General features: G+C 39.3%; 1 protein-coding gene across 4 annotated transcripts; it reads left to right on the top strand.

Annotated features, from left to right (window-relative positions):
• Window position 1: 1 nt before the first annotated feature.
• On the top strand, window positions 2-20862 carry TRAPPC13 (trafficking protein particle complex subunit 13). Of its 4 annotated transcripts, none has more exons than XM_083703629.1 (13): window positions 2-273; window positions 5006-5074; window positions 6131-6230; window positions 8428-8512; window positions 8959-9086; window positions 9508-9580; window positions 11315-11359; window positions 13239-13256; window positions 16875-17008; window positions 17863-18061; window positions 19320-19420; window positions 20070-20217; window positions 20536-20862. In XM_083703629.1, exons 1-13 carry the CDS (start codon window positions 228-230, stop codon window positions 20638-20640), a joined length of 1251 nt encoding a protein of 416 aa, XP_083559755.1. In that variant the 5' UTR covers window positions 2-227; the 3' UTR covers window positions 20641-20862. The 4 variants fall into 4 exon arrangements, with proteins under 4 accessions (XP_083559755.1, XP_083559754.1, XP_083559757.1 ...); XM_083703628.1 differs by having other exon boundaries at window positions 20067-20217; XM_083703631.1 differs by lacking the exon at window positions 13239-13256.
• Window positions 20863-21579: the final 717 nt, after the last annotated feature.

The following is a 21579-nucleotide window of genomic DNA, read 5'->3' as shown; positions in this document are numbered from 1 at the left end:
GGAAATAAAAGCAAGCAGAGGCGCCTATGGAGATACGGACGATCCAAAGAGCACGCTGGGGATTGTAGTTTCTGGCTCGATTGCGGAGGCGACTTGCATTGCGAGGAGCACAGCTGGGAGAAGGAAGCGGGCCAAAGCCGGGGAGAAAACCTCTTGTTCGCGGCCGGAGGAAGTTTGGCCTCGGCTGATTCCGTAAAGGAGGAAGAGGCCCCGGAGCGGCTGCGGCGATGGATGTTACCCAGCCCAAGCAGGAGCATCTCTTGGCCCTGAAAGGTACTCGCTCTCGCTTCCTCCGCTCCTTCGGATTTGGCCTGGGGCTTAGCAGCTGAAAAGCAAATCCTGCAAGGGACGAGAAGAAGAGAATCCAGCCCCGCTTCCTTTCTGCGGCGGCTGCCTTGGCCGCTGTTTTTAGGAGACCAAAGCGGGTGGGTCTGAGGCAATTAAACCTGGGAGGGATCGGCAGGTTGGTGGCCCAAAGCTAATTTGCAGAAGTCGGCTATCCTTTTCAAAAGGAGGTCGGTTCCTTATTCCACCTGCCAGGGCACGTTGTTGAATAAAGAGCTCGGAAAGTGACCCTAGATCCAGCCTCATTGGTTCAAGCCAGAGTGTGCACTCAGGACGGGGAATCTCCCAACGTTTTCAGATTTCTTTTAAAAGATAAGGACATCATCGCTTCCCTAGGAAATGGTAAGGTGTTGTTGTTTTTTGTGCAGTTTTGTATAAGCAAGAACTGCATCTCAAAATCCATTGCGAAATCTTCAGTTGGCATGCCTTTCTTGCGCTTGCCCAGCTATGAATCAAGAGGGACAATGTTGGTGCAGAACAAGCTTTCAGAGATGGGTGGTGTGTAAACATTTCTAAAGCAAGCGGGGCTGCAATATTATACAGCTGCTCTGGGAGTGAGCTTTGAAAAAGGGGGTGCCTGTTATCTTCTCGTCAGCTCCCAGAAAATGGAACATTTCCTTGAACTAAAAAATAAATAAAAATCTGTCAAGCCTTAGATACAATCAGCTGCTAAAGAGGAAATCCCTCAATCCTTCCAATATATATCCTTTCTTTGTAACACAACACAAGCTATTTAGGAAAAAAACAAACCCATTTCTGCAACCTCAGATGGAAGAACAAGATTAATGGAACTAGTTCTCACCTGCTTCCTTGAAGTCTCAGTTGTGTGAGTTTACCACATGGAAAGATTCCGCTGAGAAAAAATGGCTGCTAAGAGTACTGGAAAAGCTGTGAAGGATGTGTGGAGAGTGCATTGATTGGGACCAGTACCTAAGCAATTATTGAAATTAGAACCCTTCCTATTTCCTGTCCCAGTATCCCCTCAAGTTCTTACAAATAATGAGTTGTTGAAAAAGGCAACTCTTTTGAAATATTTTCCTTATGGGGAAGTGGAGTGTATGAGCATCACAAAGCACAATCCCAATACACTTCTGTAGGCAGAAATGCTTTAAAGGCATTTCATGGCAATATATATTTCTGTAGTTGCCAGCAAGGAACACTAAATAGAGAAAGTACATACACACTGTGGAGTAGATGCTCTAAAGAATTGCAGAGCAAGCAAGAATAAAGGGGGACCTTCAAAGTAAGGACCCAAAGATGCAGATTTGTGGAAGAATGGTTGTCATTGGAGCATCCTTCCAGGAATCTCTTTTAAAACATTTTTTGCCTTCCTGCTTCTAAGGCTGTGACAACACAAATAACATAGACAGCAGCACTTGGAACACTATCCGGTCTAAAATTGTGACCCCATGTGCATGCATACACTTCAGATGTTACCATGAACATGAATAATTTCAGTCCTCCCAGCTTCTCTTCCTCTTTTTTCAATTATTATCCTACTATAGTAACATTCCAACTCTGCTATCCTTCCTTCTTCTTAGGAGTCATAAGCAACAGCTACTACTACTGCATGAAAGCTTCCTGCCTGTGACAAACAGTATGTGAAGAAATAGTCATCAGGGCCACAGTGTGGAAGTAAAAGGGTTAACCCCCCATGCACTGCAGCTCATGTTCCTGATTCTCCCCCTTCTGTGACTGCTATTTATTTGTTTAGCAATAAAAATAAACAATCTGAAAAGCAAACCAGTACAACAATAAATCTGATTTATATCACACCATGAGGATGAGAAAACATGTCCTGCAAAATACTTGCTCAGATAGGGATGTCTACACGATGCATAAAACCGATCAGCCTTGGCATCAGCTGAGTCCGTGAGGGGAGGGCATTCCACAATTGGGAAGCCGCTTTAGAGTTGGAAGGAAACAGTTGTGCAATGCCGAGATATATGTTTAAGACAGCATGTTGTTTGGCACTCACAGAAGTTCAGAAATTTGGTGGTGTATCACAGCTCCCTTACAGTAGGGCCATCTCACTTGTTTAATTTCTGTATTGGAGAAACTTATGTAGCATTCTGGTTTGAATTAGCAGTTGCAGCAAACCCAGATGTCTGACAGAAACAAAAAAAACTGTAAGTCCAAGGGGGTGCTGTTGTGGTTTGGGTTTCCAACTGCATACGTACGTTTGCCGCCCATTACACTTACTACAGCATTTTCTAGCGATAACTGCGTCAACATGATGGTGAACTTTAGTGGGAAAACTGCTAGCGTGTCTTATTACTTGCAATACTTCTGCTCTAGGTCCTGTTTTCTTCTGAACTGCACTGCACATGGCATGAAAAGATTCTTTTAAGTGATTATATCATTAGTGATGAAGCTGCTGTCCAAGAAACATTTAAAATAAGAACATGTGGATTCCTGTTGTACAAGCATGGAGGTGATTCTGCACTACCGAGCATGGCAAAGGGACCCTGCAGCATTGCAAAGAATCGCAGAAGAGGCACTGAAAGAATTTCCTGTTAGGAAGCTCCCAAGTTTCATACCCTGGTTTCCAAATGACTTGCGCCAACTTCCCCTCAAACCTAAAAGAATCGCTCCTGTTATTTCTGGTGAAGAAGTAGAGCAAATGAAACAACATATTGCAGCCATAGAAACTGTTTGCTGCTCCCCATCTTATGACTGTACTGCAGGGCTTAAAGAATTTGATCCTGATGTAAAAGCTGGGAAGTGTTTGCAAGCTGAGCATGAAAGAAACAATTTTAGCAATTTGGAAAAGCAAACATCAAGCAGCAAGCAGAAGCTGAGAAGGTCTTGGAGTGTGTCTCTTCCCAACACCAAGCTCAAAGACAAGATTCTTCCTTTATCTAGAGAACTGCAGAGCACTTTAGACAAATTAAAGCTCCATGCATTCTATAGAGCCCAGTGGATAATAGAACCATCTACATTTGGTAGTCAAACGTTGGAGGACATTTGGGTAAAGCTCAACAAGATGATCAAACACAATGAACTGCCATCTTGTAATGCTACGATCCAGAGATGTGAAGGGCAGATTTCAGTTTTCTGTGATATACTGTACTGTGAATATGTTGCCAACAACCTTAGAGAAAAATTAAACCTTTTGGGGAAAATAAATTTGTTTGTTCACAAATATGGAATCATACATAGTCTGTAGCTTTATAACAAGGCATTGCTACTTTCTGTGAAATGTTATATTTTAAATACACTTTGTTGCCTTACAATGTTTTTGAAAAAAAATCTGTGGTAGTGGGGGGGGCAGAAGGGAAGTAATTAGCTTATCTTGGGCATTTTCCATTTTATTTAAATTAGAATCCCTCCTTGTATATTTCTGTGCTCACGTAGAAAGAACTCATGGTTCTGAGCTACAGTAAGTCATGTTCTCTATATATGTACCCTTTGATTAGAGGATTGACTTTTTTCAGAGTATAGATTTATTGAAAATTAGAGGAAAAAACATTTGTTTGGAATGATTTGTCTAAAATTAATGAACAATAAAAAGAAAGGCTGCTGTGTTGGAGTAATAATTTCTAAACTTTAATTTTATGAAGTCCATCATGCTGATATATTTGTTTCCCTTTTTGTGTGTTTGGCCTACATTTTTGCTTCCTATAGATTGTAGTCACATCGGCAGTGGGCAGAATGCTGTCCTACTGGCCGTTATGTTCTGTACAGAGGCAAGACTTCTTTGTGTTCTTAGCAGCCCTTAGAAAATGTATGCCATCTAAACATGGTCATTTGTAAGCAAATTCTATTGCAATCACGTACCCTCCAACATTTCTTCGATAAAAATAGGAATGTCCTATTCTATCTTCTTCTTCTTTTTATACCTCAGCATCTGACTGGGTTACGCCAGGAACTGTGGGCTGCTTCCAACATATATAAAAACATAATAAAACTTTGAACATTAAAAATCTTCCCTGTACAGGGCTATCTTCAGGGGTTGGATAACTCCGTATCCTCCAATATATCTCTGATGAAAATTGGGACATACTAAGGAAAAGCAGGACATTTTGGGATAAAATCAGAAATTAGAACAGCTTCTGTAAATCCAGGACTGTCCCTGGAAAATAGGGACACTTGGAGGGTCTACAATTGATAGTTTGCAGGCCCTGGTCCAGCCTTAATATCTACATTTGAATGAATGGGGAAAGCATTGGTTGACTGGAAACCTCCCTGCCCCCCCAGTCTGCCTTAAGGGGAGTCAACTATCCTTTGGACCAAACAACTGCTTACAAATGGTACTCTCAACATGGTTGGATAAGGATCAAGGCGGTTAAGAGTATTGTGTTTTGTTAAAATGATTTTTGCAGTTATCCATGATTATCCTAAAACATTTCTTAAAAAATATTATTGGTGGAATTTTTAAAAAATGGATCTGCATGCTTTTTGTCTTTGCTCAAGTATCAGTGTGAATGAACACTTCCTGCATTTCTAGTTGTTTTCACATTAAGCCCAATTTCATCTCCTTTTCTTGTGCTCAGTACAAACAAACAAAATACTTAAAACTTGGGCAGAATTCCAGGGACAAGGTAATATCCAAACAGGTCTTATGGTTCTTATTTTGAAGTTAAATATGTTGAGCTTCTAGTGAAGTCCTGGTGATGAGGTGTGTGATTAATGTGGAATTTGCTTTCTAAATTCACAGTAATGAGGCTGACCAAACCTACTTTGTTCACCAATATTCCTGTGACCTGTGAAGAGAGAGACTTGCCAGGTAAAATTTGTTATGGTGTTAAATAATACTCAAACTCTTAGTAGATCTACATATAGAGGCACACTGCTGTTAGATTTGTTGTTAGGCCAGTGTATACCTGAAAATACTGTACTTGAATGTGTGGAGTGTTGCTGAACAACACCAGTGTCAAATATTGTAGTTAAGTTAAAGCTCGGGGATTGTGACCAGTAGTTTGCCTGTGTGTGAACCAGTGCAATTGCGATACTTCATGAAACCTGGGTTCTGTAGGAAACTTTTCTGCTAACAATGTACAGGTTATTGCATGTTTCTCTCCATTGGCAGAGGCCAGTAGGAACACACTTATGCACCATCCTAAGTCCCCAGTCATCAGCATAGTGGGAGTGTGGGTGTGTTAGTACAGTCCTAGCAAGCTAAAAACTCAGTAATGTGGAATGATTGATGTTCACCACTATGCGGAGCACAGGGACATTTCAGATCCCTTCTTTTTCAAACCAGAGTACAGAAACTTAAAATTTATTTTGCTTTCTTTGGCATTGCTTCATTTATTGCCATGTATGCCCACATGGAATGCTTTCCCTGTAACACCCCATAGAACTGAGAGACATGAAATGATAGCCTTTCAAAACAACAACAAAAATCAGAAGTTCTCAGCTAGCAGGTCTTGCAAGAATTCATGAGAACTGGAGCCAATGTTTGCCAAGAAGTTTCTGGGTCGCTTTTCCTTCCAAAGATAGCAGATAAATTACTGTTGAATGTTTTATTGGTTTTTTTTAAAAAGAAACAATAAAATTCAAGGAACTACAAAAAGTCTGTTTAAACTGCTGTTTATACATATTACAAAACTGCTTAGAGGTGCTTGTTTAGGACTCTGCCATTTAGTATGGCAAAAAGATTAAATGTCCTTTCCTTCTAACAGGAATGCCACTTCACATGTATTTTCAATCATATGTTCAAATGAAAATATATTATAATAAGTTAAAAGCCAGTGGCTAATCAATTAAAGTATTTAATTAGTTTATATAGAAATATCAATATACGGTAGTTGACCTGACATATAATTTTATATTACTGCAGGAGATCTGTTTAACCAGTTAATGAAAGATGATCCTTCCACAGTAAAAGGAGCAGAAACATTAATGCTTGGGGAAATGTTGACTTTGCCTCAGAATTTTGGGTAAGAATTGTATATAGATGTGTAGATTTGTTGAGATAATTGTTTTATGATCTCTAGTCCTGTGCAGAACTGTCCTAATATTGTAAATACCAGCGGTTTCAGTTGTACTTGCTTCCAACTTAGAATGCTCTTAGGCAGGGGTAGGCAACCTAAGGTCCGTGGGCCGGATGCGACCCAATCGCCTACTCAATCCGGCCTGCGGATGGTCTGGGAATCAGTGTGTTTTTATATGAGTACAATGTGTGCTTTTATTTAAAATGCATCTCTGGGTTATTTGTAGGGCATAGGAATTTGTTCATCCCCCCACAAAATAATCAGGCCCACCACATGGTCTGAGGGACAGTGGACCGGCCCACGGCTGAAATAGGTTGCTGACCCTTGCTCTTAGGACTGTGGCCTAAGCCTATCTTCCTTGTCCTTCCTATGGATAAAGTCTATTATTATTCTTAATTTCCCCCTGCCACAAACTGTTTCCTTTTTTAAAAAAAAATCATATTTATTGAAATTTTCAAAAAATCCAGAAAATAGAGAAGAAAAAGAACAAACAAAAAAGAAGAGAAAAAGAAAAATTAAAAAGCATTGACCGTTTAAACCTTATTTTCAATAACCTATTTCCAAGACTTCCCCACACCTCCCCTTCTTGTATTCCCATTCCATTTATTTGGTTCAACAAGTTCTTGTCCCCAATTTTTGACCTTATTATAGTTAGCTCGTTATTATATTTAATTCATATTGTATATCCAATTTTACCTTATAAACCTCAGTCTTTATACCTTAAAATCTTTTTCTAAGGTCGACCCCTGTTCCCTTCCATGATTTCCCCATTTTTATAATCATAACTAAACAAAATAAAAAAAGAACAAAAAAGTCAGAATATAGTTATACACCCTTTGGATTCCCAAACTCCCCCCCCCCCTTTCCCGGTTTCGATCCCCAATGTCCTTCAGTCTATCTGCTATCAGCCTGGAGATCTCACATCCCAGGCTCTCAATTCTCTCCCAGTTCCTCTTTGCCGGTTTTTTTGAAAGTCCTTTATATCAAACCCCAAATCTCGGAGAAGCTCTGTCTCGATAATGTCCATTTTTCTTCCGGCCAGACCTCTATATTTAAAAGTGGAGCTCAAATCTTGTTTCTTAATCCTTTTGAGTTCCAATGTCCCAAAAGCTCCAACTTCCATCTTGATCAAATTTGTAATCCATAGGTCTTCAGATCTCCTCATGGGGAGATCTCTCCATTCTTCATTCTCCAATTCAAACCAAATTTTCATCATCCAGTTCTTATTTTCCTTGATGTCCTTCCTAGCAGGCCTCTGGCCTTCCTTCATCTTCTGCAACATTGTAACTCTTCCTTCCAGATCATCATGTATCTCTTGTTCCACTTTCTCAAGTTTATCAAATTTCTTTTCCTGCTCAGCTGCAAAGACTTTTGCTTCCGCTACAAGGACGCCACAAACTGTTTCCAAGGGCCTCTTGCGTTACAGGGTTAGGAAGCCATCTATTATGGTTTCTAACTTTGAATCAGTGGTACCTCTGAGTAAACAGTCATTGGATGAAGCATGAAGAGATATTTGCTGTTAAACAGAGGTGGTGAGTTAAAAGTAAAGCTAGCAACTACCAGACCCTGATTTTGAATATAAGAACAGCCCTTCTGCTTTTGACTAAACCTATCTAGTCCACCATCCTCTTTCCCACAGTGACCGATCAGATAGCTATGGAAAGCCTGCAAGCAGAATGTAAGGACAATAATTCTTTCCCACTCTTGATTCCCCAGGCAGTGGCGTTGCCTATGAACCAGGAGGTGTCATATAGCCATCATGTTATCCTTATCTTCCACACACGAATCTGCCTAATTCCCTTTTAAAATCTACACAAAGTACTCATATAAACATCCATGCTGTGTGCCTTAGTTAGCTCAGACTAGCTTACTTATTTTCATTTTGTTTGTTCTTGTCAACACTCTGCTGTGCTTAGGCACTATGTTAAGTACTGAAACCATAAGATTGTCTTCAGAGGCTTTTAGCCATGTGCATGCAATAACATCAATGCTAGAAGATGCAAAAATGGAACTCTATAAATATGGCTTTCATGATACGATAACAGAAGTCCATGCTGTTCTTAAAAGTGGCAATAATAGATTTTAGAGATTTATTCAAAGCAATGGTTTTAACAGTTCTCTTTTCTCCTCCCTTCTTGAACAGAAATATATTCTTAGGAGAGACATTTTCCAGCTACATCAGTGTACATAATGACAGTCACCAAGTGGTAAAAGATATTTTGGTAAAGGTATGTTTGTTCTTATCAAGTAGTTTTAAGTGTGTTGTTAAGGTAATTAATCAGTTAACGTTTTTCTAGTTGAAGGAAACTTTGAACAAAAACAATAGGGATGTATCTAAAGGTAACAGGGCAAATTATAAAGGCATATTCTTTTTGCTTGCTATATATTTTTGAGGCAGTCTGAAAGTAAGTTTGTTCTGTACTTTTCTTACCAAGTATATTCCAACGGAAAGTTCTACTGTACAACCACAATCGTGCAAGAGAACATTACGAGTACATGTTAGCTTTTGGGATGCTCGGGCATCACATCTTCTCAGTGCACTGTGCCCAGATTTTCAATGAATGCCTTGGGGAAGATGGAATGTAAAATCAGTTAAAGCAATGAAAAACTATTTTCAATAATAAAATTCAACCTCTCTTTTATTGAAGAGTTTTTTTTTGTTCTTAATTCCAAGGCTGATCTACAGACAAGTTCGCAGCGTTTAAACCTTTCAGCCTCTAGTGCTGCAGTGGCAGAACTCAAACAAGACTGTTGTATCGATGATGTAATACACCATGAAGTAAAGGAAATAGGAACGCACATGTAAGACACATTATACTTCCACCCCCAATTCATAGGGTTGTATCTAACAGTAGCTTGCCAAAGGCAGGACACCTGCTTGTTGCCAATCGCTCCTTGCTGATGTGTCTCCCACACTCCAAAAAAGCCTTTCGAAAGCTATGGAGAACTCCTGGAACAGTATAGATTATGGCACAGAGGGCTGCAATTGGTCCCGGGGGGAATGGTGCCTTGCATTAACAGAAATGTTTCTGGTAGTCTAAAACCATCTGTAAACTTAATTTAGTTTTTCCCATTCTGTAAAAAAAAATAAAAATGCCAAAGGAGATGAATTGCAAATTTGCATCATTTGCTCCATTTCTCCATTCTCCCCATTCTCCAAACCTGGAAACACAAGCAAGACTGAAAACTAATTAAACCCCACTGAATCATTTGTCTCTTTCAGCTTAGTGTGTGCGGTAAGCTACACCACACAGACAGGTGAGAAGATGTACTTCAGAAAGTTCTTCAAATTTCAGGTATTAAGCTGACATAGCTGGCAGTGTTGACTGTGATTGAAGATATCTAACCCTTTTCTATCTCTCTGTCTCTTCTATGCTGCCCATGCTTGCAACTTTCCCCAGAATTTATCTGGGGCAAATTTGGTGGTGGTGCAGTTGTTGTTAAGGTTTCTTTTAATGTTGGGTTTGTCGGTACAAGTTCGCATCAGCGTCAAAGTGAAGTGCAAGAGAGGCTAGTACCGTAATGTGAATCAGAAGTCCCCCCAGCAGCACCTTCTAGGTCCATCCCTCTAGAAATGACCAGAGCTATCGTAGCACCATGTCTCCCAGGTTGAACCCCAGAAAGTCAATAGACTCAGTAGCCACTGATTCTATACTCTGTCAGTCCAGTCCTTATCATAGGTCATCTACCAAGTTGTCTGTAAGCCAAGTCAGAGACAGATTGGAATTAATCCAGAATGAATGAATGGATGATGGTAGGTAAGTAGGTAGATATGGGTAAAGTTGCAGAAACCAGGGATGCCAATACCTCACGGAGTTTAGAAGTGGGGAACCTTATCTGGGTCCTCTCCTGGTAACTTTAAAAATAACCAAGTGAAGAGTTTTGATTTGGAAGTTTGGCTTTTAGGGTAGAAACCCCAGAACAGCATTACAGAAAATACCTTCTGAGGAGTGAGGTGTCTGTACATAGAGGAATCGGGTATCATAAGGATATGGGGTTCCTGTGCCTTTTAACAGCTACATAATGAGCAAAAAATGAAGACATGAAGTTTTCCTAGCATGAACTTGCAGAGATGAAGGTAGTGGCATCTGCTGAATTTCTGCCTGTTCCACATCTGTCAAAGGTATAGTTGCCCAATCATAAAGTCGTGAAGATATGGCAGGTAGCAAACGTAGAGTTAAACACTAGCTACTCCACAGGTGACCCTTGTTAAAAACATAGCTAAATTTCAGCATGGTTCCGGAGGTGAAGGTGCAGAGTGCTACTGCTTGCTTCTGAAACTGCAGGTGCTCCTCTCGTCTCTTGCTCTCTTGTTTCCGGGAGGAGCAGGGAAGGAGCAAAGCACCTCTGTTTTTAGTAACATGCACAAGTATTTCCATATACTTCACTATGATTTAAAGGTGAAACTCTTGCATTAAAGTGGCATGCAAACAAATTATTTAATAAGAATAATTTAAGTCTATTTGCAGTCTGTCTTGATTTCAGGGCCAGAATCGCTGATATGCAAATGAAAAGATTTTATTTATTTGTCGCGTATATAAAACCTGATAATTGATATGCTTTGCTCCTTTAATTAGAAAGCTTAGCCAGCAATTGTTAGTGTAATTGTTTGCAGCTGATTTGCCACTGGCTGACTTCCTTCCAACAACAGAAGCTTGGAAAAAGCAGCATTTCTTAATTAAAGCTTGTGGAAATTAAAACTGCTAATTTTGAAATGCATCATTATATTAAAGAGTATGATCGTGACCTATATGGCACTCTGGTATAAAAATAACTTTTGTGGGAGAGGTTTTTTGCCATGCTACTGTAAAATCCTTTTACTTGATCAAAATGTGGAAGCATCTGTAGACATAGGAAAGAAAAAGTGGGATGAGGAAGCTGGGTTCTTCCACTGAAGTAAACTTTGGGGTTTGCTTATATGGACGCAAGTTAATAACTTTACTTTTGAATTACTCAGAAACAGGTAGTACTTAGTGTTGATGAAGGAGTTTGATAAATCTCCCTTTAGTATTTATTCTTTTTTCAAACAGGTCCTCAAACCGCTAGATGTGAAAACAAAGTTCTACAATGCTGAGGTAAATGCAGAGTATTGTATTTAGTGCTTGGTGTCCAAAATTCTGAACAGGCTCTTAGTGAAAACTTGTTATATTGGGAATTAAAATGGTGGTTCTTTTTCAGGATTATAGATCTAGATCTCCCATTTGAGATATAATAGGCCCATTTCATTATCTGTTCTGTTAAACCGTGACAAATAAACAGAACTTTCTCACCTGGCAAAGCAGTTTTAAATTATTCCTTTCTACATAATATTAATCTTTTGTCTTTTAGAATTGACAGGTGTTGGCAGTTTGAACTTACACACTTTTTATTAGCTGGAATAGCCACAAAATAGAAAAAGACAAAAATCTGAGGAGATAAACTTAGGAAAATAGAGCTGAAAGGATTGTTTGAAAACTAGGTGAAGGAGTGAATTTGTTTAACTGTACTTCCAGTATTTTATTTTTTTAAAAAATAATAAACCAAGTTGTATGTTAAAAGCTACTAAGAAACTACAAAATACCCCAAAGGGCCTGCTAACAGTGGAACAGAGTCCTTCAGAAAGTGGTGGACTCTCCTTCCTTGGAGGTTTTAAAGCAGAGCTTGGACGGCCCTCTGTCAGGGATGCTTTAGTTGAGATTCCTGCATTGCAGGGAGTTGAACTGGGTAACCCTCAGTTTCCCGCCCAACTGTACAGTTCTATGATTCTGGCATAAAATTTCTGTATGCCAGCTATAGAAAATGGCTGCCTAGCTAGTACATCTTTGGAAAAATATAATGATCTTGCCCTCTTTCCGGGCCGAGGGTGAGGAAAACAGGTGAGTACAAATCTACACCTTGCTCTCCTCCTCACTTTAATCTATCCATTTGTCATTGCCATCACCATTTGGGGAAAATGTGGCTGCATATTTATTTTAAAAACATATGTTTCATTATCAACTGGATAAACTTGTGGTACAGATTTAGTCAAAAAGGCAGCTACCTTATTTAAAAACGGACATTATTGATGTTAAGTAAGCTAATACTAGGTGATATGCCAGAGTAGAATTACTTGTCAGGTCTGTGTGACAGTAATGCAGCGAGTGCGGATTTCCCCATCACTGCATTTCCATCCTAAGATAGGTGCAACTTGATGAATTATAGAAAGACCTTTGGGTCTTAAAGGCACAGTGCCTCTGACAGAGATGCTCTTCAAGTGCACTTGTGCCCGTGATGGGGTTGGTAATTCCCTGAGTTGTTGGCCAAACAATATTTAAAGATACCTAGTATAAAGGGGGTGGGGGTGGGGTTGAAAAATGTAAAGGTTGTTATGGTACCGAATTAAGCTTTTGAAGAAAGGTAATTCATTGGGAGGTGCATTTAGCACTAGTCCTTTTCCAATGGTGCTTTCAATTTTCTTGTAGCTTATTACAATGGGAGCTTTTGTTATAGGATGATGTATAAATACATGCAGTTAATATGCAGACTGGCTCAATTTAGAACCCAAGAGTCATCAGTAAACAGGTTTCCTTCCCATATTTAAGACATTGTGCATTAATAGAATATTTGTAAGATTAACGGGTCCTCAGTTTTCCCCCCCATATGGAAGTATTCAGCCAAGTAATGGACTTCTTCTGTGAGCATGTGCTGGTTTACCATTGTGTTCATTGTGCACTCCCTGTGTTTGCCATTTCACATAATTTATTTCATCATTATACCATATGCTGACATGGTCTTATTTCGAAATAAGATTTCTTAGTAGTGAGCCTTTCATTTTTATTGCCAGTTTACATTTCTCTCTTACTAATGCTGTCTTGTTTAGAAAGTACCAAAAAAATGCAGAAAGGTGCATTTTATTTGAAACTTAGTTGTCCTCCTTTTTTTCTTTAACATTTAACCCTAATTTCTCTAATGTTTTCTTTTTTATTTTCCCATTAGAGTGACCTCAGTTCTGTGGTAATTTTATTTATTATTTATAAATATGTATGCTTGTCTTCTGTTTGTCTTTCTGCCTGTTACTAACATTATTTGGAAAACATAATGGAAAAGCAATGTTTGTAGACATAGATATTGGCTTGTTTCCCCTTTCTCCCCATACTAGCTCTCTCCTTGCATCCATTGTTTAACAGTATTTTGCAGTTCAGACTTCTGTACTGAATAAATATTTCAGTAAACTACTGTGACTAGGAAATTAATTGTTGACCACAGAGCAACAATGATATTCCTAGAGGCGTACTGTTGAGGCTACAAAAGCACATGGGCTGGGCTATTTTTGTTGCAATTTCTGTTGGGAGCACAACATGTTTCATTGGGCAAAAATTCAGTTTTCTGCAAATCTTGTGAAACATTTGTTTTATTTATTTACATAAGAACAGCTCTGCTGGACCAGACCAAAGTTCAGCGTTCTGTTCTCTCAGTCCCCAGCCAGATTCCTATGAAAAGCCCCCAAGTAGGACATGAACATGATAGTACTTTCCCAGCTGTGAACCTCAGCAACTCATATTCAGAGGTCTGTTGTCTCTGATGCTGAAAGTGTGATTTGTCATGAGTGACTAGAGTGGGGTGTCATGGTCTGGAATAGTTCTGGGCCTGTCTGATGATTCACAAAGCCAGAATGAGTTATGCAAAAAGAAAATTAAAGTTGTATAAGAAATTGCATTAAATTGAAGGTATTGGGTTGGAGGCCAATCTATCCTTCTGTATGCAGAAAGATTTTTCATTCCCAGAAGGGCTTTTACAGTACAGGCTAGAATGTCATGTGAACAAGTGAAATGAAATTCAGTGGCTATAAAATCTCTTACACAAGCCTAGTATTAGATTTGTTCATCACTTCCACATCTAAGGAAGTCTCAAGTTTACTTATAGCCAAAGCAAAATAAAATACATAGCAAATGTATCCATTAAGGCAACACTGCATGCTAGACATGTACATCCACCAATAGTCTATTGTAAACAAGAATATCTTCTCTCCTCCAATGACGTGTGAAGAGCCTACTAGATCAAATGCAAGCTTCCTTGGGGAGAGTGTTGCACAAGCTGGTGGCTACCATTGGAAAGACCTGTTATCTCATTGCTACCATCTTAGCATCTCTTAAATGGGAGCACACAGAGAAGGACCTTGGGTTATCTTAAGAGTCCCAAGTAGGTTTATATGTGGAAAGACCATTCTTGAGGGTTTGGCCCTCAAAAGCAATTTTTAAAAAAAATCATTTAATTGACTAGTATAGCACTTCACAAAATTCTGCTAGTGCCTATTTTCCTTCCAATGTGTTGTGCAAATTTCCTTACGTAATTTATATATTTTTCACTATTTGGAATAGTGGTCTTTACCTGGTAGTGTTTCTTGTGTTTGGTGGTATAAAAGTACACAGAGCCTTGCATGTAGGCTTGTTTCATATTAAATCATGGCAACATTTCTGTTATCTGCTGTTTTTGTGAAGACACTGGATGGGAGGAGAGAGACAAGATATTTCACATCTTTCTTTATATGTTTATTAAAACTCTTTTCAAATTTATGAATGCATGTGGCAATGATTCTAACGGTGTAATTGCAGTTCAAATCTTAATGTGTGTGCTATAATAATCCAGGAAATTTGCTATGAAGCGCTGTGATCAAATCATGCTATTGAGACTAATCATGAGAGTAAGACTAATCAACCCCTGCGTCATTGTAAGCTACCTTGCTTTTTCATTATGCTGCTTGGTTTTGTTTTCTTCCCCCAACTTGGCTCTTGCTAAATTTCTGGTGGTTGCTGTTTTAAAAGACACTGATGGGAAATTTGGAAAACACAAGATGTAAGCAATGGATTTATGGGATATTCTTTCAGAAGAGTAGAAAAATATTAAATCCCTAGTGCTAGAATACACGATAGTACCAGTACTTAAGGTTTTTTAAAAAAATTAAAAGCAAGATAACTGAATTTTATTTGTCATTGGTGTTTTGCTTGAATACATAATACTCCCCTCCCTCTAATCTAAGAAGACCAGAAGCTGCTGCTTCTATTTTACAACATGCACTACCTTTTTTTAAATACAGATAATAGGCCAAAATTAACCAAAAGTACAGATCTAATAGTGTTAGGTGACATCAGCATAACATGATAACCTCAGAAAGACAATTTCTAGGACAATAAAGATCAAACCTTTATTCACCTGTTGCTTTCTGGTCTTCTCAGCCACTGACAGGAATTTTTCCGCTGCCAAACAGACTCCAGGAATTTTGTCTAATAGGTAATTTACCTAAAAGTTTGCTGATCTCCCAGCAAAGAGCCTGAAAGGGAGTATTCTGTTTTAGATTAACCACTGTTTAAGAATCAGACAATATTCTAAACTGTGGCTAATCTTACAGTGGTTTGAAATGAGCCAGCTTTACAAATTGTGGCTTTCTTTCACTAACTATAGTTAGAATCAACGACCGTTGGTCCAGGTTTGCAAAAACAGAAATGAAAGCTGCCGGAGAGGGAAGGAGTAGTATGTGAGTCTGAGGCTTTCTCCACCTTGTAAAACTAAGCGAATGTCTGACCCACCCATTGTCTTTTGATGGCCCTCCAAACAACATTGAATGTGAGAGGCTGGAATTGTTTTACAGTTTGCCACCACCAGCCAACATCCAGTTCCAACTCAACTTTTGATAAACAGTGGAAAATAGGTATGGGGCTATCCTGTTTTCAGTTACAAAAACCAAGTATGCCCCTTTTTCTTGATGGGATTTTCCATTTTACACATCATACCTGTAATCAGGTATGATGTTGGAGCCTTTGGCTCCCATCGTTCCTCCCCTGCAGGCATCCCTTTGATTGTCAGCAGGTTTTGATTGCAGCTTTGAACTGCCAGATACGTCACACTGCTTTGCAGGACTGAGATCTTGCAGAGACATTTAAGCAGATCACGTTTGTACCATGTCCCCGGTTAAGGGACATGCAGTTGATAATTGCATCAAGTTCTTTAATTATTGAGATGGGAAAGACAGTAGGTGTCTTAGAACCAGAAATAAGGTTGTTGGGGTAGTAGAATATTAAGCTCTGTGCCATTATGAAAGTTTATAGCAGAGACTAGAACAGTTCTTAGGTCAATGTGAACAGTTTGTGTAGCATGCCTCTAAACCCCTGTAACAGTTCATACACTTAAAAAAAACACCTATTAACAATATTTTCTTTGTATGCAGCCTGGTGCATCATTAATCTGGCATGGCATGTGTCTGTTGTGCATTGCACTCATTTTACATTTATAAAGTGTTATTTCTTTCCTTTTAAAAGAAAATCTGAATTGATGTGGACTGTTGGAGCTCAGCTTGCAAGTCCCATTTAGGCCATATAGACACTACCTTAGAATAGGAAAATACGACAAAGTTTTCCCAAATCCATTGTTCAGCACTATTCCAGTTGACTAACATTTTAGCTTCTACTGCTCTCTGTTGGGATAAAGACTTTTCTCGCATTTAATGACTGTTACTTTTGATTTTCAGGCATGAACTAACTGCGTTTGTGGTTTAATGTTTTTCAAACACTTGAGATGCTGGAGCATTTTGTCAGTTGAGATTATTTTTTTATTTAGGCGTTTTCTCTGCTCTTTTAGACTGATGAAGTATTTTTGGAAGCTCAGATTCAGAATATCACAACCTCTCCAATGTTCATGGAGAAGGTGTCACTGGAACCTTCTATTATGTACAACGTAGCAGAATTAAATGCAGTCAACCAAGGTGAGGACAGGTAAGGGCCTTATTTGCTTCTTCATACTGTACTGGCTACAGTCACGCATCATGGTGCTTGTATCTTCATGTATCAATAACTGAAGCTATACGTGCGCTGATAAAGCTGTTCTTGCAAATGGACGCTCTTTGCTGTGGTTCCTTGTATTATGGGCCCAGAGTACAGTCGTACCTTGGTTCTTGAACGCCTTGTGACTCGAATGTCTTGGCTCTCAAACCCCCCAAACCCGGAAATACATGTTCTGGTTTGCAACTTTTTTGGGAAGCTGAATGTCTGACACAGCTTCTGCGGCTTCCAATTGAGTGCAGGAAGCTCCTGCAGGAAGCCTCACCTTGGTTTTCGAATGTTTTCAGAAGTTGAACAGACTTGCGGAACAGATTCTGTTATACAGGTTTATTTATTATACAGGTACGACTGTACAATTTTGTGTCATACTGCTTACTGTGGTATCTTGATGACCTTGCTACTTTTGCTTTTAATTTAAAACATTGGCATATACCTCAATTCATTTTCTATGAACTCTCTTAACCATCACCACCATTTGTATCGAAAGATTACTGTAGAATATAGTCCAGTGTAGCATAGCAAATAGGTGGTCTAGCCAGTTTGAGTCCCCCCCCATTCCTATATTCCTCCCTTCCAAACTTTCGCAGAAACATCTTGCCATCTTGCTTGTCTTTTAATTTTTTCTCTCTGCTAAGCCTGATTTCCTTAAAACTTCTGGAGGCAGGCTACTTTCTTTCTTAACTGAAAAGGCAACCCAAAATTGAATCTGATAGCCAATTCACTGGATTTTTGTCAAAAAGTCCAATTTTGAGGTACAAGCTAAGGTAAACCTGCCCCTTCTCTTCCAGTGTGTCAACATTTGGTTCAAGAACGTATCTGCAACCCATGGATACTCGACAGTATCTTTACTGTCTTAAACCAAAGCAAGAGTTTGCAGAGAAAGCTGGCGTTATTAAAGGTGTGACCGTCATTGGAAAGCTTGATATAGTATGGAAGACAAACTTGGGCGAAAGGGGAAGGTTGCAAACCAGTCAGCTCCAACGAATGGTAAGTATTTTTCAGAAGATTCTCTTTAAAGACAGAAGGGAAATAGTGAAGAGCCTGTGCGGATACAGCTTGCCTCTGAATATCAGGTGCTGGGAGGAAAATTTAGAAACTGTAAAAACAATATTGGAGTAAATAGACCTTGATGTGATCCATCGGGATTCTTCTCAAGTTCTCATTAATATTACAATTTATAAGACTAGAAATATATATACAGCACTTTTGCTGGAACACAGAACAGATTATTTTCAGCGGTCCCCAACCCAAATACGGAATTTGATTCCAAGTGAGATCATGTATATTTCCTCCCTTGCTAGCTGTAAACATGCCTTGTTTACATCAAATTTTTTCATCAGGGTCTTTGGGGCCAATGCTAATTATTTGGGGAATGACCATAGCTCAGTGATAGAGCATCTGCTTTGCATGCAGAAGGTCCCAGACATCACTAGGCACAGCTGTGAAGGTCCCATCTGAAAATTGCTTTTGGTCAGTGTTGACAATGCTGCACTAGATTGACCAATGACCTGACTCATTCCAAGGCAGCTCCCTCTTTCAAGCTGCTCCTTGAGAACTAGATGGCTTATTTTGTTGTTACGCTGGCTTGTATGTTCCTGGGATGAGACTGCCATAACTTGTTTTACTACTGAATGTTGTGGATTATTGTTCGTCTATGGTTGTAAACTGCTTTGCCAAGCAACTCTGCCTAAAAAGTGGTCTAAAACCTGTTTAATTAAATATCAACATATGGTTAAATAAAATACTTCTTGAAAGCAGCGGCTTGTGCACTCATAAGGAGAAAAGGCTGTAGAGGTTTTACTCAAGCGTAGACCTATTGAAATTAATGCACCTAAATCATGTTCTTTAATCTGTGGGTAAAACTTACTTAAATGCTATCCAGAATTGTACTGTAAATCTCAGTTTTTATGTTTGCTTTCTGAAGATGTTTGAGGTTGCTCCCGTTCATAAAAATCCAAATGAGGACTCCCAAGTACATTAGCATAAACATGAAATTTGTAATGTTACATATACTTCTCCAGAATGTCATCCTACGATTCACTTGTGATATTCCTGTGAATTATAACTTCCATCAGTCCTAGCCACAATAGCCCATAGCTGAGGATGGTAGAAAGTGGAATCCATCTGAAGGGGACCACAATGGCCATTCCTACACTAGTACTACTGCTTGTCTAGTCTCTCCCCCTCCCTCCCTCTCTTGCTCTCGGTGTGGGTGTACCTTGCTAAACTTTTAATGCTTTCTTAGGCTCCAGGTTATGGTGATGTCAGGGTTTCATTGGAGACAATTCCGGACACTGTAAACCTGGAAGAACCGTTTGATATTACATGTAAAATAACAAACTGCAGGTAATGAAATTACTTCCCCTCCTGCCATCTCTATTTTTTAAGAATTGTATTTTGAACTGCTTACCGTTTCCAGTCAAAGGGGTAAGTTTTGTAGAGATAATTCACCCAGTGTTTTAGATGTATTAAAATACTGTTTGCATTCAAGGTTCTCCTTACTGCAGGAATATATAATTATTTTTAAGGTGATGGAAATGGTTTGTTTTTTAAATGAACATTCCTAGATATATATAATTCTGCCCCTCACTTGCTGAGATACAGTGGACAAAGTAGATTTTAGAATTTCAAAAATATTTGTGGTTTTTATTGATGGAGAGGAAAGAGAGGCAGTGACCTAGTTGGTCCAATGTGCTGAAAAAGATGTGTGTATTTGTATTACATAAGGACTTCATTTTTAAACCATTTGAATAATCAGAATTTAAAAGAAATACATGTTTTAATTATCATGCTGGCTCCTGTTGGGCAATTACTTAGCCGCAGGTTTGTTGGAAGCATTAAATGATTTAACCACCGTATGCATCACCCTGAAACCTTTTCTTTCTAACCATAGAAAGAAGGCCGCAAAGAAAAAGAAAAACACATGAACTGGTGTGAACTGGCCCTTAGACTAATTGAGATCTATGTTAATTTATTATTATTTTCCATCCAGCAGTGAAAGAACCATGGATCTGGTTTTGGAAATGTGCAACACTAATTCCATTCACTGGTGTGGGGTGTCAGGAAGGCAGCTGGGCAAACTGCACCCCACTTCATCCCTACACTTGACACTTACGCTGCTTTCATCTGTGCAGGGACTACAGGTAAGATCTCCCGCTTGGGCATTGCAATCCTACATGGGGTTGGAGGGAGTAGCTGTTGGACTTGTGTCTGTAGGGCAAAAGGCTGGGGTGTGTTTTCCTTTCCTCTGTCCCCTGTCCTTTCAAGGGCAGGCAACCTTCTCCACCCATGGAGGGAAACTGAAAAAACTAATTGCCCTGGAATATCTTTCCAAGAATGGCAGCATGGGGTCCTTATAACCTATATAAGGGGATACTGTTAAGTTATAGGGCTCTTATGACCAGTTCAGAAGCCTGTTACGTTTCACAGTGTCAATCCTTTTTCTCCCCCTTTCATTTTAGACTGTCTCTGGTTTGAGATTAACAGACACCTTTCTGAAGAGAACATACGAGTATGATGATATTGCACAAGTCTGTGTAGTTTCTTCCAAAATAAAAGAAAACTGAAAGTGAACCCTTTTTGTTTTAATATTTCCTATTTTGGTTTTTGGCCCCAACCCTCTGGCAATTTAGTACAACCATCTGCAATCCAAAAAAGAATTTCTTTATTTAACTGCCCCTTTGGAATTCAATCTGCCATCTTTGGAATGTTTTTAAAAAAACAGTTTATTTGTGAAGAGCCAACCGTATGTATTTTAAACTATTTGGAAATAAAGCCCTGAGTCCAATGATGCAGCTGCCCTAATTATTACTTGCATAACTCATTTAATGATACTTGCAACATGACGTGTAGTATCTGGATAAATGACTCTTAAGCTGTATTGAGGAAGGTTGCAAACTATTTCATGCACGCTGATGTTCATAGGAAAAGCAGTGGCTAATTCCCAATCTCGCACCCTACATTAAAACAGGATTCTCTACATCTAGAAATACAGCATATTTTACAAATGCTTTTGGTGGTCATATATTAGGGGTTTAATTCACCATATAATAAAGAGGTGTGGGGAACCAGAGTGATCTGAGTACAGAGTCGGTGAAGCGCCATTTGGACCATAAGAGCCATTCAAACCGAACATCCGTTTGGTCCAGGGATGGGGAACCCTGTTGCTGGACTACAACTCCCATCATCACCAACCAACAGCTATGCTAGCTGGGCTGACCAACAACATATAGACCAACAACATATAGCAGGTCCCATGTTCCCCATTCCTGATGTAATCCAGCATTCTATTCACAGTAAACAACCAGCTGTTCCTGGAAAGTGTGCTAGTGGCACTTGGAGGCAAGAGTTCTCTGGAGCTATTGCTCCCTAGCAACTAGTACCTGTACTTAGAAGCACGCTGTCTTTGAACTTTGGAGGCTGTGTACAGTTTGAAGGTTGCTGCAACTACTTTGCAAGGCACTGTAGGAATGAAATAGCTCAGATTCAGACAGAAACTGGAAAGA

The sequence above is a fragment of the Podarcis gaigeae genome, assembly GCF_964106915.1.
Source record: "Podarcis gaigeae genome assembly, chromosome: 11".
In the NCBI taxonomy this organism is placed as follows: Eukaryota; Metazoa; Chordata; class Lepidosauria; order Squamata; family Lacertidae; genus Podarcis; species Podarcis gaigeae.
Note: the sequence above shows the minus strand (reverse complement) of the source record. Positions and strands in the feature narration are given on the sequence as shown.

Coding starts and splice junctions, on each gene's coding strand:
- TRAPPC13 (XM_083703628.1), top strand. CDS start 228: ATGGATGTTACCCAGCCCAAGCAGGAGCATCTCTTGGCCCTGAAAG. Junction 9,087..9,507: donor AAGGAAATAGGAACGCACAT/GTAAGACACATT, acceptor TGTCTCTTTCAG/CTTAGTGTGTGCGGTAAGCT. Junction 17,009..17,862: donor GTCAACCAAGGTGAGGACAG/GTAAGGGCCTTA, acceptor CTTCTCTTCCAG/TGTGTCAACATTTGGTTCAA.